Genomic DNA, 14,512 nt, shown 5'->3' on the forward strand with positions numbered 1-14,512 from the left:
AAGGAGACATTCCCTGTATTGGATGGCTAGGTACATCTTTGCTCCATGAGAGACCAGCCAAGACCACTATTACCCTAAAACATAGAGGAGATGTGAGAATATGATGTAGAGACCCATGGAAGGGCAAAGGAAGGCTGTGTGTGATTGGTGGCTCTAGCTCATGCTATCTGACATGCCTTTGGACCAGAGGGAATTTTCAAATGAAAACACTTAAGTAAAAACCTGGTTCTTCCTTTCAACAGGGTGTTGTTGCTGGCGCTCGTTCCAAAGGAGAACACAAACAGAAAATCTTTTTAACCATCTCCTTTGGAGGAATCAAAATCTTTGATGAGAAGACAGGGGTAAGTGGAAGAGTCACACAACACTATGAAATTGAATCCATTGACAGATGGGCCACTAAAACGCCTCTTTTCTCCAGGCAGGAATATCAAACAAGCATAAAAACACATAAAGCAACTGACAAACTTGATCAACTATGATCGTCCATCAAAGCAAGTCTCTTGCGTGACTTGGCCACAGCATTACTGCACCATGCTTCTTACACTGTAATTGTGGTCTAAGTGTCACACTATCCCAGTCATCTAATGGGAGATTGATGAGCTCCAAAGAGTGGTGGTGGCCATGTGGCAGTTTGCATTAAATTTTTGTGTGCATTGGTAACTTCAGTGACGTGCACTTGAGGGAGACACATGCTGGTTTTGAACTTGGTCAAAGCCTCAGACTCACCAGTTTAACTTGACATACATTGCAGTTGCTGTTATGGAATGAAAACATAGAAATCTTAATCTAAAAATGAAAAAAAAGGAAAAAGGAAAGAAAGAAAAGATGGAAAGAAACCATCACTTTCTAACCAGGAACAGCGAGGCCTAGCATCATTATTAAACCCACCAAAGAAAGGGGTTTGTGTTATCATCAAGCTCACAACTGCACCAAACTCCCAACTCATGCCCAGAGCTCACACAACACTGTTGGTCTTGGTCATTGAGAGTAAGGAAAAACAGACAAGCATTCCGTGACCTCATGCCTGAGAAAATCAGAGTGGTTTTTCCTTTTATTCACTCAGTGTTTCACGATTTATAAAACACCTCCATATGTATCACCTCCTTTGAACTTTGCAAAGATAATGCACCAGGCAATTTATAAGCAATATTCCAACCATCCATATTATTTGACCTTGATTGTGTTGTGTTATTATTGTCTCTTGCTGTGTTCTGGCTAGTAACACAAAGGTGAAAAGATGATAATTCAGGAGTTAAAATGTGTTTTCTTGAAGAAAAATGCTGTAGGAAAATTACATCTGAATAAAGAGAAGTAGATGAGATATTGGTCATAAACACATTCACAACCAGCAGAGGATGGGAATGACCCAAACAGCCAGTGAATTAACAAAATATAGTTTTCTATAGAGTAGACCGCTAAAGTGCCTAAACCTGCCAGGAAATCTGCAAGGGCTGCAAATGGATGAACCTTGAAGAAAACACTGAATAGAATAAGCTAGGTACAAAATGACAAATGCAGTGGGATTCCATCTGAATGAGGAATCTAGAATCTTCAAAATCCTAGAACCAGAGATGTACTGATGACTGCCAAGGATGAGAGAGAATGAAGATAGGAATTGTTTTTAATAGCATGGGGGTTTGATTTGAAAGTGATCTAGAAAGTAGGTGACAGTGATTATTGGAAAAAAAAATGTATGAATGGGGTGTAGAGAAATGGCTCAGCAGACAAGAGTACATGCTGGTCTTGCAGAGACCTGAGTTCAGGTCCCAGCACCCATGTCTCAACTGGTGCCTCTAACTTCAGCTCCCAGGGATCTGACACCCTCTCCTGGCCTCCGTAAGCACTACACACACATACATATACAAATGCGTGCTCACACACACACACACACACACAGTAAATAAATATAAGTCTTTTAAAAGTATAAATGTACTTAATGACACTGGACTATACTTTAAAAGAGTTCATGTAAATTTTGTTTTAACACAATATATTTTATTTATATGTTTTAACACAATAAAAATAATAACTAGTAATAAAAACATGCACTTATCCAGTGCCTCCTACATATTAAATTATGTTAGTTATTTTACATGCATTATTCTGTTTCATCCTTACAAATATGAAATAATTCTAACTACTATTTTCCAAGTCTGTAGTAAAACACTGGAGACAAGCTGACTTTATAAAGAAGAGGGGCTTATTTAGCTATAGTTATTGAAGTTTAAAGTCATACCTACGGCATTGGCTTAGCTGTGGTGAAGACCCTGGACTGTCTTGTGTCCCAGCAGTGTGAGGATGCCTGAGAGCAAGAGATCACATCTGGAAACAGGGAGACACCAGGACACTGGGGTCCCACAACTCCTTCTGAGGGCATAACCACAGTTGCGGAAAGATTAGCTAGGAGTTGCTCCCCCATAGAGGTTCGCACCATTTCTGCCATTGCAGAAGACTAAACCTCCAACACCTGAACCTAGGAGGACCCAAGGGTTCAAAGCATAACCAAACCCAAGCAGTGCTTCATCCAGTGTGTGTCGTGTTCCAGGCACCCTCCACCTTTTAGAAGTTCCAGGTTATATAACCAACCTATCCAAGAGCTAGGTGGCACCATCATCCCTGTGTCACAGCTGTAGATGTCAAGGACAAAACATTGGGCACAACTTTCAGAAAATGAGGTGTGGCGGGGACCAGTCAGAGCTCATGTATTTTGACAAGCATTTGCTTGGCTCAGTGCCTGTTACATCTTAGGCTTACTGATTGTCCTTATTTTACCTGTTGGCTTGTTTGTTTTTGTTTTGTTTGTATGTTTTTTGAATAAGTCAGTCAGACGTATCTTCTGTGGTCAGGAGGCTCCAGAAACAGCAAGCAAACAAAAAGTTTACTACATTAGCAAGTCCTAGAAAGGAAGCATAGCATACCACACAGGGCCACATGGGGAAGCCACAAGGGCAGCCGAAGACCAGAAGGGAGCAGTGGACGGGCCTCTGAGACCTTACACCGTGGTCCTTACTGAGTTCCCACAGGAAGTGCAATGCAGGGCAAGGGGACAGTTTGGAACTGCCGATTGTGAATTATTTCCTCTGGCTCTCAGCCATGAGTGTGGTGGCTCTGGAGGGATTAAAGCAGAACAGATTTTCTTTTGTGGGATAGGGATTGAAGAGAATGAATGCCTGCCTCTGGACTGAAATGTTTATCTAAATTCTTCTATTACTAATAAAACCTTGGGAGTCAAATATCGGGATAAAAGCCTGATAGAGCAAGAAAGCAGTGGAGGAACGATCAGCTGACCCTCTCTCTCCACATTTTTCAGATCAAAAACCCTGAGAATCTCTCCAAGCCCCTCCCTCTTCCTTCCTTTGCCTCTCTATCTTCTGTTGGGTCCTCCAAAATCTCTATGGCTAATTCCAGTCATCTAGTCATTGACTCCATCTTCTGATTCAAGGTTAACTTTATTATCAGTCTTGGAGTATCACAGTGTGATCAAATATCCCACAACACTGGATTGGTCAGTTTGCCTTTCACTCAACTGCATCGTCCTTGCTGGACTCTGCTCTTTCTAAGAATTTGCTAGCTCTGATAAGGGCAGTGTTTCCCTAGCCAGAAAGGCCTTTGACTATCTCAAAACAGCATGGTATATGGAAAACTAAAAAGTATTTACAAGGCAGTGTTCAGGAGGCAGGATATAGATTTAACCCCAGATTACCCTGAATAGAAAATCAATACAATTTACCTCTGTATTATTGGAAAATATGGGACTGTCTGCTGGTGCCTTTGTGGAAGAGAGTTTAGGGTGACAGCCCAGGAGTCAGTAGGGAACAGACATGAATTCAGCAGGACTCAGAGCCCAGTGTAAGCCTCCACTGCCGTCTTCAAACTGTGCTTTCAGAACTTGAAAAAGATCATATGTTTGGATATCTGTGCTCATCCTGGAATCTCACATTAAAAACAACTGAAAAGATATTGGCAAATCAGTGTCTAGCTTGGTGATCAGGACCAGGTATCAGGGTGGGGACTAGGGAACTGGGAATTAGGCTGGCCAAGTCTTCTTAGCATACATTTGACCTCTGGGATCCTGTAGCACAGTAAGTAGAGAACTTCAGGTATGCACAGACTTAGAGAACATCTCTGCCCTTCAGCACTCTATGGGCACCAAATAATTGGGTGGAGCATCAAATGATTTATGTAAATGATTTAGATGCCCCAATAGTATGATGTCATTTCTAGTTCCTTCCAACTTCCAGCTCTGTCTACTACCATGACAACCACCATGTTCAAAGGGACAGAGGCAGAAGCAGGAGCTTGCAGTATCTGGTATTTTTTCTTGCTTGGTGACCATGTTTTGGGCTTTGCTGCTACTACTCCTCTATGCCATTCCCCTCTATCAAATAGACTATACCCAGGTAGATATCTAATACCTTAAATGCTTACCAATGAAGAGAGATAGTTCACATTCTTAACTTTTGTATGCCTCCTCTAACATCAAACTGTGCAGCAGTATTTTTTTAACCTTTATATAAAAAAACAGTAAAATAATTATATCAGCCCCAAAGCAATTGACTTGGTGGAGAGAAAATGTCATATCATTGGTGGAAAATGAGAAAAGGAGGCAGAGCTGAGTGTTTGCTCTCCAGCTTAGCCTGATGCAGTTCTATGTGGTTACTGGGCCTCTGGTGCATTCAGCTTCTACAGACTTCCCATCTTAATACACCACAACACAAGTCCTGGAAAAATAGTCAAAAGAATTCAGGTTTTATCGTTGTTGTTGTTGTTGTTAGTAGTAGTAGTAATAGTAGTAGATTTATTGATTTTTCTTTATATATGTTTTGCCTGCATGTATGTCTGTGTACTACATGCTCACAAAGGTCAGAAGAGGGCCTCAGATCTCCTGAAAGTGAAGCTTTAAATTGTTGTAAACCACTATGTGGGTGCTGGGAATCAAACCCAGGTCCTCTGCAAGAACAACATGTTCTCTTAGCTGCTGAGCCATCTCTGCAGCCCAGGGCTGAGTTCATTTAAATCTGAAGTACGAGTGATAAAACTGCAAAAAAAAAAAAAAAAACTGTCCAGTGGAGGCAACCAACTTGTCCTGTATGACCTTGAGAATGAAAAGAGGGCTCTTTGCTAGAAGTTTCTAAAAAGCCGTTTTAGTACATCAGTGAGAAGAAACCTTTCTTGGCAGGCAGAAGTGCTCATCAGTGACATAGAATGAGTGACTTCACCATCTCTGGGGGCAATGAGACCACACCAGGCCATAGGATCTTGTGAAGGGAGTCAGATAAGGCAAGAGATATACAGCAAAGTCATGTCTGTTAATTTCTGAGCTGAATTTCAAGGTTTTACTTCCCCTCAAAGTAAGAACCATTGATGTTTTCTGCATGAAAAACTTCCAGGGGAAACTATGCAGCCTGTACTGAACCCCTGCCCTTGCCCTGCAAGGAACTGGCAACCCAGTGCATGCTGGGATCTTCATGCTGAGGAAGTGGAAAACTAGACTTTGTCATTTGGAGTGACAAATCACGGTTGTTTTTTTTTTGTCTGAATATTTTTGCCCACGTTTGACTGCACTTTTTTTTAAGCTGAGAAAAGAAACATTTGCTGAAAAATGTGACAATAGCTAGAATTTTAAAAACCTAAATTGTCAAAAAATGTTTTGATCCCAATTAAAAAGACCCTTTGCAACAATTTACACCCTGTCTTGAATCTCAGAGAACTTCTGATCCATTACATGAATAAATTTTGTATTGTTATTATCATGTTGGGGAGAATAAGTCATTGTGGAAAGCTCTTCATATTCACGTACCTAAGGCATAGCTAATCTTTCAGAGGGACCAGTGAGATGACAGAGATGTCACCCATTGCCTTTCTGTTATTAGTCATAGGATGAGGAGCCCATCTAGAGCTGGACAGAGTTGTTCAGCAATATATCCATAGTTCTCCAGACAGTCCAGGGTAACACTGAGACTGGAGGCTGTCAATCTCATTTCAGATGAGGAAACTGAGCTGCTGTGAATGTCCATGACCGAGTGTGTAGACCCAGAGCAAACTTTCTAACCTTGAATTCTCTTCCATCCCTGAGACCATTAATGACTCTCTTTCTCTCTGCTTAAGTTTTTATTTCACAGAATCATTATAACTTATGCCATAAAAATATAAATATTATAAGATCCTAAAGATGAGTCTATTTCTTAGGATGGAGTATAATAGTCTGCATCAAATTGTTATGATGTTGGGACATGCTCCTCACAATCACGTATGAATTTTACTTTTTCTTTCAATGAACCAACAGTTATTCAGATGCTACCTTACACCTCATTCTGTGAAGTAGTTGCTAGTATTATTGCCATTTTACAAGTGGGCAGTTTTTAGAGCCAGCTCGTCTCAGCCTCACAGCTAAAAAGTAACAAAATCAGGATGCAATATCAGGTAGCATGGTATAGAAACCCTAATACTAGTAAGAAGTAACTAACAATAGTGTGCCTAATTTTATAGATGATTTCCTTTGAAATATAGGAGAGCAAATTCACATGACCTCTCTGATTGCCACCATCATTTTCATTCTGGTATGTCCTGAATGGAGATAAAAGCAATGGAGATAAAGCCGCCATGCCTTCCCCATGGTCTGTTGTGGGCAGACAGAATGTTGACAGTTTGACTCTCAGGTGATTAGCCAGTAGCATCTTGGAAGCCTGTCTGTGCCATGTGTGCCTCTGGTTCCCAGGGATTTAAAGATGAATAAGACATGGCCCTTGCCCCTAAGGCATTCATAGCTTAGTGCAAAAGCACCTCACAGAGTGAACTGACAGCTGCCAAGGCATAGACATGAACAAAGTTGTCCATGCTCAGCGACTAAAGCCTAGCTTTGCCTAGAATATTCCTGACAGTCCTTACGGGAAAGGACACACTGATTTGGCAGTGAGGATGTTGATTGAAACGATGAGGTGGAGAAGGCAGGGAAGAGACAATAGCATCTAAAAGTACACACCTTTCTCAAAGCAAAGTTATGTGTGTTCATTCTTTATTTCCTGCAGGATGTATTTATTGAGTGCCTCTATAAACACACATATAAATAAGGCCTTATCTTCCTGTTCATCGCTGTTATCTGTTTGGTTCATGGTGACTCTCACACAGCCAGGTTCCAGTAATATTTATTGCAGCAGAAACAAAATGTCAGGGTGATTAAAAACCACAAATGCACACTGAATAAGTAGGACATAACAAGTGAGAGGTGGAGAATGGCTAAGGAGTCAACTCTGGCCCTCATGATCGATGGGTAACGTGTTTTAAATGCAATGGCTACACTTAAGGTTCAGGGATGATTGACTAAGTTCCTCTGAGTAAACAAAGTATCCCCTTAGTTGTGATTCTTTAAAAAACAGGGCTGTTCCCAGTCAGTTCAAACTGAGTGTTTTGAGGATGCTCAGGAAGAGCAGCTGAGGTCATTGGTGGAGGCTGGTCTCAGGGAGAGAGACTGTAAGGAAGGTGAAGGGGCTGTGGAACAGGACCCAGGAACCCTCAAGGACAGTATTGTCTGTCATCATCTTCCATAAGACTCTACCAAGACCGATGCTGATAGCTGCACTGTGGCTATGGTGGTATGGCTTGTGGCTACTGAATCCAGTCTCATGTGACCCTAACCGTTCTTGAAGTTTCCAGACTGCACCAAAGTTACTATTTACAGCAGAAGTCGATTTCAGAATCAACTTGAACAACTCTTGAGCTATTTTCTTTCTTTTAGCCCTGAGTTTTTCCCAACAGACTCATCTTGTCTCCCTGTGTATAACTAGCTCCCTTTCTGATCAAAGTTCTTGGGGGAGGGGTAGTAATGCAGGAATTTAATTGTTAGGGACTAACTGGTAAGCATTCTTATAGTACTCAGGACAGATGTACACAACAGAAGATATTTTTCTGTGTGATATGACTTTCAAATATCTTGCCAGACATTCATGTAGATGAGAAACCTGTTTGTAATTACTTGAATCTAAAACCTAGTTCAGTTTTACATATCAGCAAAGAATTTTTATGCCATATTCATGATAGTGAATTTTCCAGATCTGAAGTAAGAGGGGAAAAAATGTACTTTGTTTTGTAGAGACCTTAGCAAGACTGTTGATGATTTCAGAAAACTAAACCATTGTTCATGTTCATTGTGGTTGAGTTACTTATCCCTGCATCCTTCTTTTCATTCTGTCCGTCCTTCTTGTCATCCTATCCATCCTTCTTGTCACTTACCACTACTCTAGCCATCCCTTACGTAGCTCTTGCTTTCATTGTGCTGTGGCTTGCTTAGCCCTTCTTTGTTAATGTCCACTCTAAACAAAGGCGTGTCCATGTTGTTGAGTTCTATGTTTTCTTGAACCCAAGCTTATAAGAGTATATACATTGTGACTGTATTATTACACTCTTCACTTGTCATTGTAACTCAGCACTTAGACATAGATATCTCATTATTTTATGGACTGAGGATAGAGCTCCATGCTAGGGTGCTTGCATAGCATGCAAAAGGCCCTACATTCAACTATTGGCACTGCAAGAAAAGAACTTCCCATTATTTTAAAATCAGAAAATATTTCTTACATTTCCTTTATGTTATAATTAGGATATTTTGATTTGTGTGTTTGTAAACTTTATGAGTATAGGGGATTTTATAACCACTTCCAAAGAAGAGATGATTAAAGTATATGTTATTAAAAAAAAAAAAAGGAATTGGGGGCTAAGTAAGGTTGATTGAAAACTTGTCTTGACCATTTTAATGGGTTTGTTCATTTGTTCTTTCATTCCACAACTGTGGGAATGAATCAGCCCAAAAATGAAACACAGAGGCTAGGCATTCAGATATATGAATAACTGAAAACTTGAAGAACTGTGACTATAAAGGGAGAAAGTTATACAATTAACATCAAAGTTCAGAACAAATGGGCTTTTTTCATTTGATAAAAAAAGACATAGAAAGATCTAAGAAGATGTGGCTGGAACTTAAGGGACTTCCTGCAATTAAAGTCGGAGAAATCCAGACACAGAGTCTTCACTGCAGTCTTTGAAGCAGGAAGGTCATGGAGGGGAATAAACACAGGGAGAGGTAGGCCTGGTTCACAAGTAACACCTGTGTAACTCTAGCAAAATGACACCATGGAGGAAGATTAGCCCTAGATCCACAATACCTTGGTTCTCTACCCAAATAGCTGTATGGATAGAAAGCAATATTTCTTTTCAAAACTATCATTTTAATTGGTGCAAATCAAATATATTTTGTTTGTACAACATGATGTTTTGAAAAACTTGCATACTGTAACATGGTAAGAACACGAAGGTCTGCTGTCCAGAGTTTTCAGTCCCACATATCTGATTATGAACTATCAAAGGAGCAAGAAAATACACTCTTCTACCCTCTGCTGTCTTTCAGTATTTGAGCCTGAAAAAGAAAATGACCTGACATTAGACAAATAAGTGGCAGAAAGACAAGCAAACTAGTTATGTGCACATGGGCATCTGGGAAGGTGAGGGCCAAAGAAGACAGTGAGATTGAGAAGCTACCCTCCTTCATCAGATAGAGGGGAGTGAAGTGGGAGGCCATTGTGAAGGCAGAGTAGAGGGATGAAGGGTGGAGGAGGGGATGAATGAACCGAAACGGCAGGCGAAAGCCAGGACAATGATTGTCTGAGCTCTGGTTCTAGAGTTTGGCTTACAGTCTCCTCTATGGAATGAGTCTAGTATTTCTTGGTTGGTAAGTAACAGAAGGAACACAGGCCTATGTGGCCTGCTGTGGGATGGTCTATGTCAAATCTGTTGCTCTGATTGGTCAATAAATAAAACACTGATTGGCCAGTGGCCAGGCAGGAAGTATAGACAGGACTAACAGAGAGGAGAATTAAGGGAAAAGGAAGGGAAAGGGAGACACTGCCAGTCACCACCATGACAAGCAGCATGTGAAGACGCCAGTAAGCCACAAGCCACATGGCAAGGTATAAATTTATAGAAATGGATTAATTTAAGATATAAGAACAGTTAGCAAGAAGCCTGCCATGGCCATACAGTTTATAAGCAATATAAGTCTCTGTGTTTACTTAGTTGGGTCTGAGCAGCTGTGGGACTGGTGGGCAGTTTTGTCCTGACTGTAGGCAAGGCGGGAAAACTCTAGCTACAGTGGCCTGCTCTTGAAAGATCCAGTTCTTGAGTAGGAAGGGAATGCTAACATCTCCCTGTTCCCAAGTGCCTTCTGTTTAAACTAGTGAGCACACCAAGGGACCAGGGTTAAAAGTGAAACCCTAAACTTTATCATTGGCACCCTGTCATACACTTCCTCTCAAAATCCTATTCTGCATGTTTAGGTGGAATTTTGTGTCCTATGAGCAGCATCTCCACAATTTTTTTTTTGATTTTTAAAATGTATTCTGTCATTTTCATATATTTATATAGTGAATTTTAGTTGTTTTCACTAATTCCCTCTCCCTTTCCCTCTCCCTTTCCCACTGAAACCCTGCTTTTCCAAGACGTCCCCATCCTACTCTTGTGTCTTGTTTTGTATGTGACCTGATAAATGTAATTAGAGTTGCTTGTGTGAGCATGGGTGGGAGTTTTTTTAGTGCTTCATGAGCAACTAAACCACTGAACAACATGACATGGTCCCGGAGCAGCCATCACGAGGTAGGGCCTCTGGAACAACTGCTGGTGAAATATTGGCCGACTCAGCCTTGTTTAGGGCGTGACAGTTGCTATGAGCTGTTGAGTGCAACAACCATGTCACCTTCAGAAGATGGTGTGTGTGTGTGTGTGCGCGCGTGTGTGCGCGTGTGTGCGTGTGCGTGCGTGTGCATGTGTGTGCATGTGTGTGTGTGTATGTACGTGTGTGCGTGTGTGTGTGTGTGTGTGTGTGTGTGTGTGTGTGTGACATCTCCTTATCCTTTGTATCTTATATTGTTTCCAAAGTCTCCTCAGTCACCATGTTCTCTGTATCTTACATTGTTTCCAAAGCCTCCTCATCCACCATGTTCTCTGTATCTTACATTGTTTCCAAAGTCTCCTCATCCACCATATTCCCTGTATCTTGAAGGTGATCCATGATTTTTTTTAACCCACTTTGTCCTTGGAAAGCACCCTTCTCTTCTCTTCTTCCATAGCTTTGCCATTTTTAGGCTCCACAGTTGTTAGTCCTTGCCTGACATTCATGAAGCCCTGAGTTCAATTCTCAACACTTCATACACCAGGAAGGTGGAGGAAGGGGAACCAGAAGTTTAAGGTCAGACTTAGATACATAGTTTGAGGCCAGCCCATAATGCACAGGAACCTGTTTCAAAAACAAATAGAATAATAATGTACTTGTCTGGGCTAGACATTAGATGCCAGGATGGCACTTAGGAAAAAAGCTGCTCTTGCAGTAGAATGAACATAGAAAGCCTGATGCACAGTTCAGAATTTACCAGTCTCGGGTGTCAGGGACGAACGGAAGGGCCTTTCAACATTTAAATCGAGCCCTCTTCCTCATCTACAAAGGAAGAAGCCCAGAGCACAAGCGGCAGTGATACCTGAGGCCTCTTCACACAAAAGTCACGTGAAAGTCTGTGGGACAACAGCTGCACACAAACCTGACGCGCCTGCTCAAAACCAGCTCAGTCATTCTCCATATCTAGGGCTTCCCCAGACCCATAGCAGCCCCAGATGTGTTGTGTATCATGGAAAATGGGCATCTACAAAGAAAAACAGGGCCTCTATAGCAGCTCTTCAGTGTCTGGTTTGATAATGGTTTTTGTAAATAATTTTTTGAGATTATAATATAATTACATCATTTCCCCCTTCCCTTTCTTCCCTCCAAACATTCCTGTGTACACCTCTCTTGCTTTCAAATTCATGGCCTCTTTTTTTAATTGTTGTTACATATATACATATATATCACAATAACAATGTAGAGCTACAAGTCAGCAATGATTTTGTAAATTGGCTCTGTCAGGGAGGTACCACTGAAAGATAATTCAGAGAACCAAAAATTGAGGATAGTTTCAGTACCTAGAAAATTATGAACCTTTCGAACAGATTTGACCAACTCAGAATTTACATCTTTTCTTCAAAGGATATTCCCATCAATCTTGTTCCTTAAAAAGAGGTAAGGACATAATACTTAGTTCAGTCCTCTAATACAACTAAATTATTCCCATTAGGTGGATGAGAAAACAGGCCAGGGTGATACAGCAGCTTCCATAAAAGTAAATATCCAGCAACTGTATAAGTGGACTCTAGGTCCATGGAGTGCTAAGGCCCATGCACCTAACCACCATGGAAGCGCTGTGTCTCCCCTGCTCTGCTGCTCAGGGCCTCTAACAAGCAGGTGGATGTTCATTGGCTCCCAAGGGGAGAAGCTGTACTGCCCCTGGGCTAGTCATTATGCACATAGACCCTGACACTGGAGGTTTATCCAGGACTCTGAAAGGCTCAGTTTAAAATGACAGAGTAACCATGGAATTGCTCAGCTATCTCAGACAGGAAAAATATGAAAAGCGTCTCGCTCATAGGCCCTCATCCACTGACTGTTCTGGCTAATTCTTATGTTAAAGATTGTTCCAATTGTGTCATCCTTCTCCAAAGATAGGCCAGGAAGCCCCTTTGGAATAACAGGGTAAGGAACAGGTGGAGATCCCTGTGTCTTCATTTCCAGCTTCTTTGACCGTTGGTCTTTTGGCACGACACACCAAGAAAGTGGTATTTATTCCTCTTTTATCGAGTCCACCTTGCCAGACACAGTTTGCTGCATTTTCTCACTGACTTTGACAATATATATCATTGAATGGTATTATCCCCATTTTACAGGGGAGGTGACTGTGACTTTAAAGGTAAAGATGAGGTCACTCAACCACTGTTACATCTGTATCCATTTCTTCATGCAAAGGTATTTATTTAAGACCTACTTTGTTCTGTGAGATGCTGCCAGGGATTTGGCTACATTTGGTGACCCAAAGGAGAGTTCCTACCTTGTAGAGCTTACATCCTAATGGAAGGAGACTGGAGTGATGCAGTAGACATCTATGAATATGCAGTCTACTAGAGAGTAACCAGTTGTATGGAGAGGGGGCCAGGAATAAGGAAGGTCAGGACATCCTCCCACCCCTGTGCATCTCTCTTGTCCTCCCTTGACATGTGTTGGCTACAAGTTGCCATCTTAGTATGTTACGGAGCTTCCTATAGCTTTGAGGGTCACCTGTGTAACGGAGAATGACATTGCTGAGGTTCTAATCGGACGTATGGCAGCTGTTCACTTGATGAATCAGAGCTGTCCAGTTGTGCTGCTTCTGTTTCGGTGGCTGATTGTTTTACTTGAGGTCTGCTGCTTATTTTTCTATCTCCCTCCGTTTATTTTGAGTTTTAATTTGAAACTCATTCTCCGTGACCATGCCTTGGTGTTGAACAGGTGCTTGCATGTTCTGGAACACTCTCTCTGCAAGGGCTGTGTGCACTCAGAGGGCGACACTGAGTAGATTGCTTCTGTGGAGCACTGTGCCACAGTGGATCCTCTGACGAGAGGCTTCATGGTTCTGGCAGCAGCAAAAGCATATATTCTCACAGAGGCAAGACTAGAGTCATGGTGGGAGGAACAAAAAGAGATCCACCTCCTGGAGGGGAGTGATGTCTGCGGAGATGGCAGGGAGGAGCCCAGAGCCAGGTGATCGAGGCCCCGGTCTTGTGGCCTGGGAACCACTGGAGCCTGTGGACTTAGGTGATTGATATTGTGGGGGAGTATCTGAATTGGTTCTTAGGAGACGTGAGTTTTTAACTGTCGCTCCACTGCCAGTGCACAGGTTATCGTCATACAACCAGCGGAGTGTTAATTGAGGTGCTGATAACAATGATCTCACTTCCCGTTTCCCAGATCTTCTTGTAAATGCTTTGTATGCGTTGTCATTTCATATTTTGAATCCCGGAACCTGTTAGCAGCTCCGTGTTCTCCTTTGAAGTATGCGAGAAGTAATTAACTACCCCATCTTCGAAATAATCTTGCAAAATAGATGTACTACCTCCCTTTCAATAGAAGGTGACACTAAGGTTCAGAGAAAGGCAGAGGATTGCCAAGATGTCTCCGCTAGCCTAGGTGCCCCTCCCACCACATTGTTCCAGTCTGCTCCAATTTGCTCACTGTAACAAGGAAACCAAGGTGAGAACATGCCAAGCGTTGCTGCTTAGGCACATTTGGAGCAGAACGTGTCCATTATTTCCTGGTGAGCTTTTTCAACGCTTGTGCTCTTGTATACATATTTACTTCCAAAATTTACAGTGAGGTTAGTTTAAAGCCCTTTTGTTTTTTGTTTTTTGTTTTCTGATATCTCAGCTACTATTTTTTTTTTTACTTTTCTCTGCTTTTCTGCAGAATAGAAACAACCATGCTAATATATAAGACTTAATTTCATGCCCTGTTATTTGCAATATGAGCTGTAGGAAGAATTTCAACAAAGCGAACCAAAGTGTTGGACTCTTAGTGACATGGAGGCAGGCCTATGATTTGGTCAGTATGTCTCTGGCCTCTTGGCATTTT

General features: G+C 41.7%; 1 protein-coding gene across 10 annotated transcripts in view; it reads left to right on the plus strand.

Annotated features, from left to right (window-relative positions):
* Dab1 (DAB adaptor protein 1) overlaps positions 1-14,512 on the plus strand; it is a 1,142,636-nt gene that overhangs the window by 1,016,453 nt on the left and 111,671 nt on the right. For all 10 annotated transcript variants that reach the window (XM_037203414.1, XM_037203415.1, XM_037203409.1 and 7 more), the window contains one exon: positions 243-341. In XM_037203414.1, the coding sequence (XP_037059309.1) occupies positions 243-341 (99 nt within the window). The remainder of the gene's footprint in view (positions 1-242; positions 342-14,512) is intronic.

Source organism: Peromyscus leucopus, chromosome 2 (genome assembly GCF_004664715.2).
Source record: "Peromyscus leucopus breed LL Stock chromosome 2, UCI_PerLeu_2.1, whole genome shotgun sequence".
Taxonomy (NCBI): Eukaryota; Metazoa; Chordata; class Mammalia; order Rodentia; family Cricetidae; genus Peromyscus; species Peromyscus leucopus.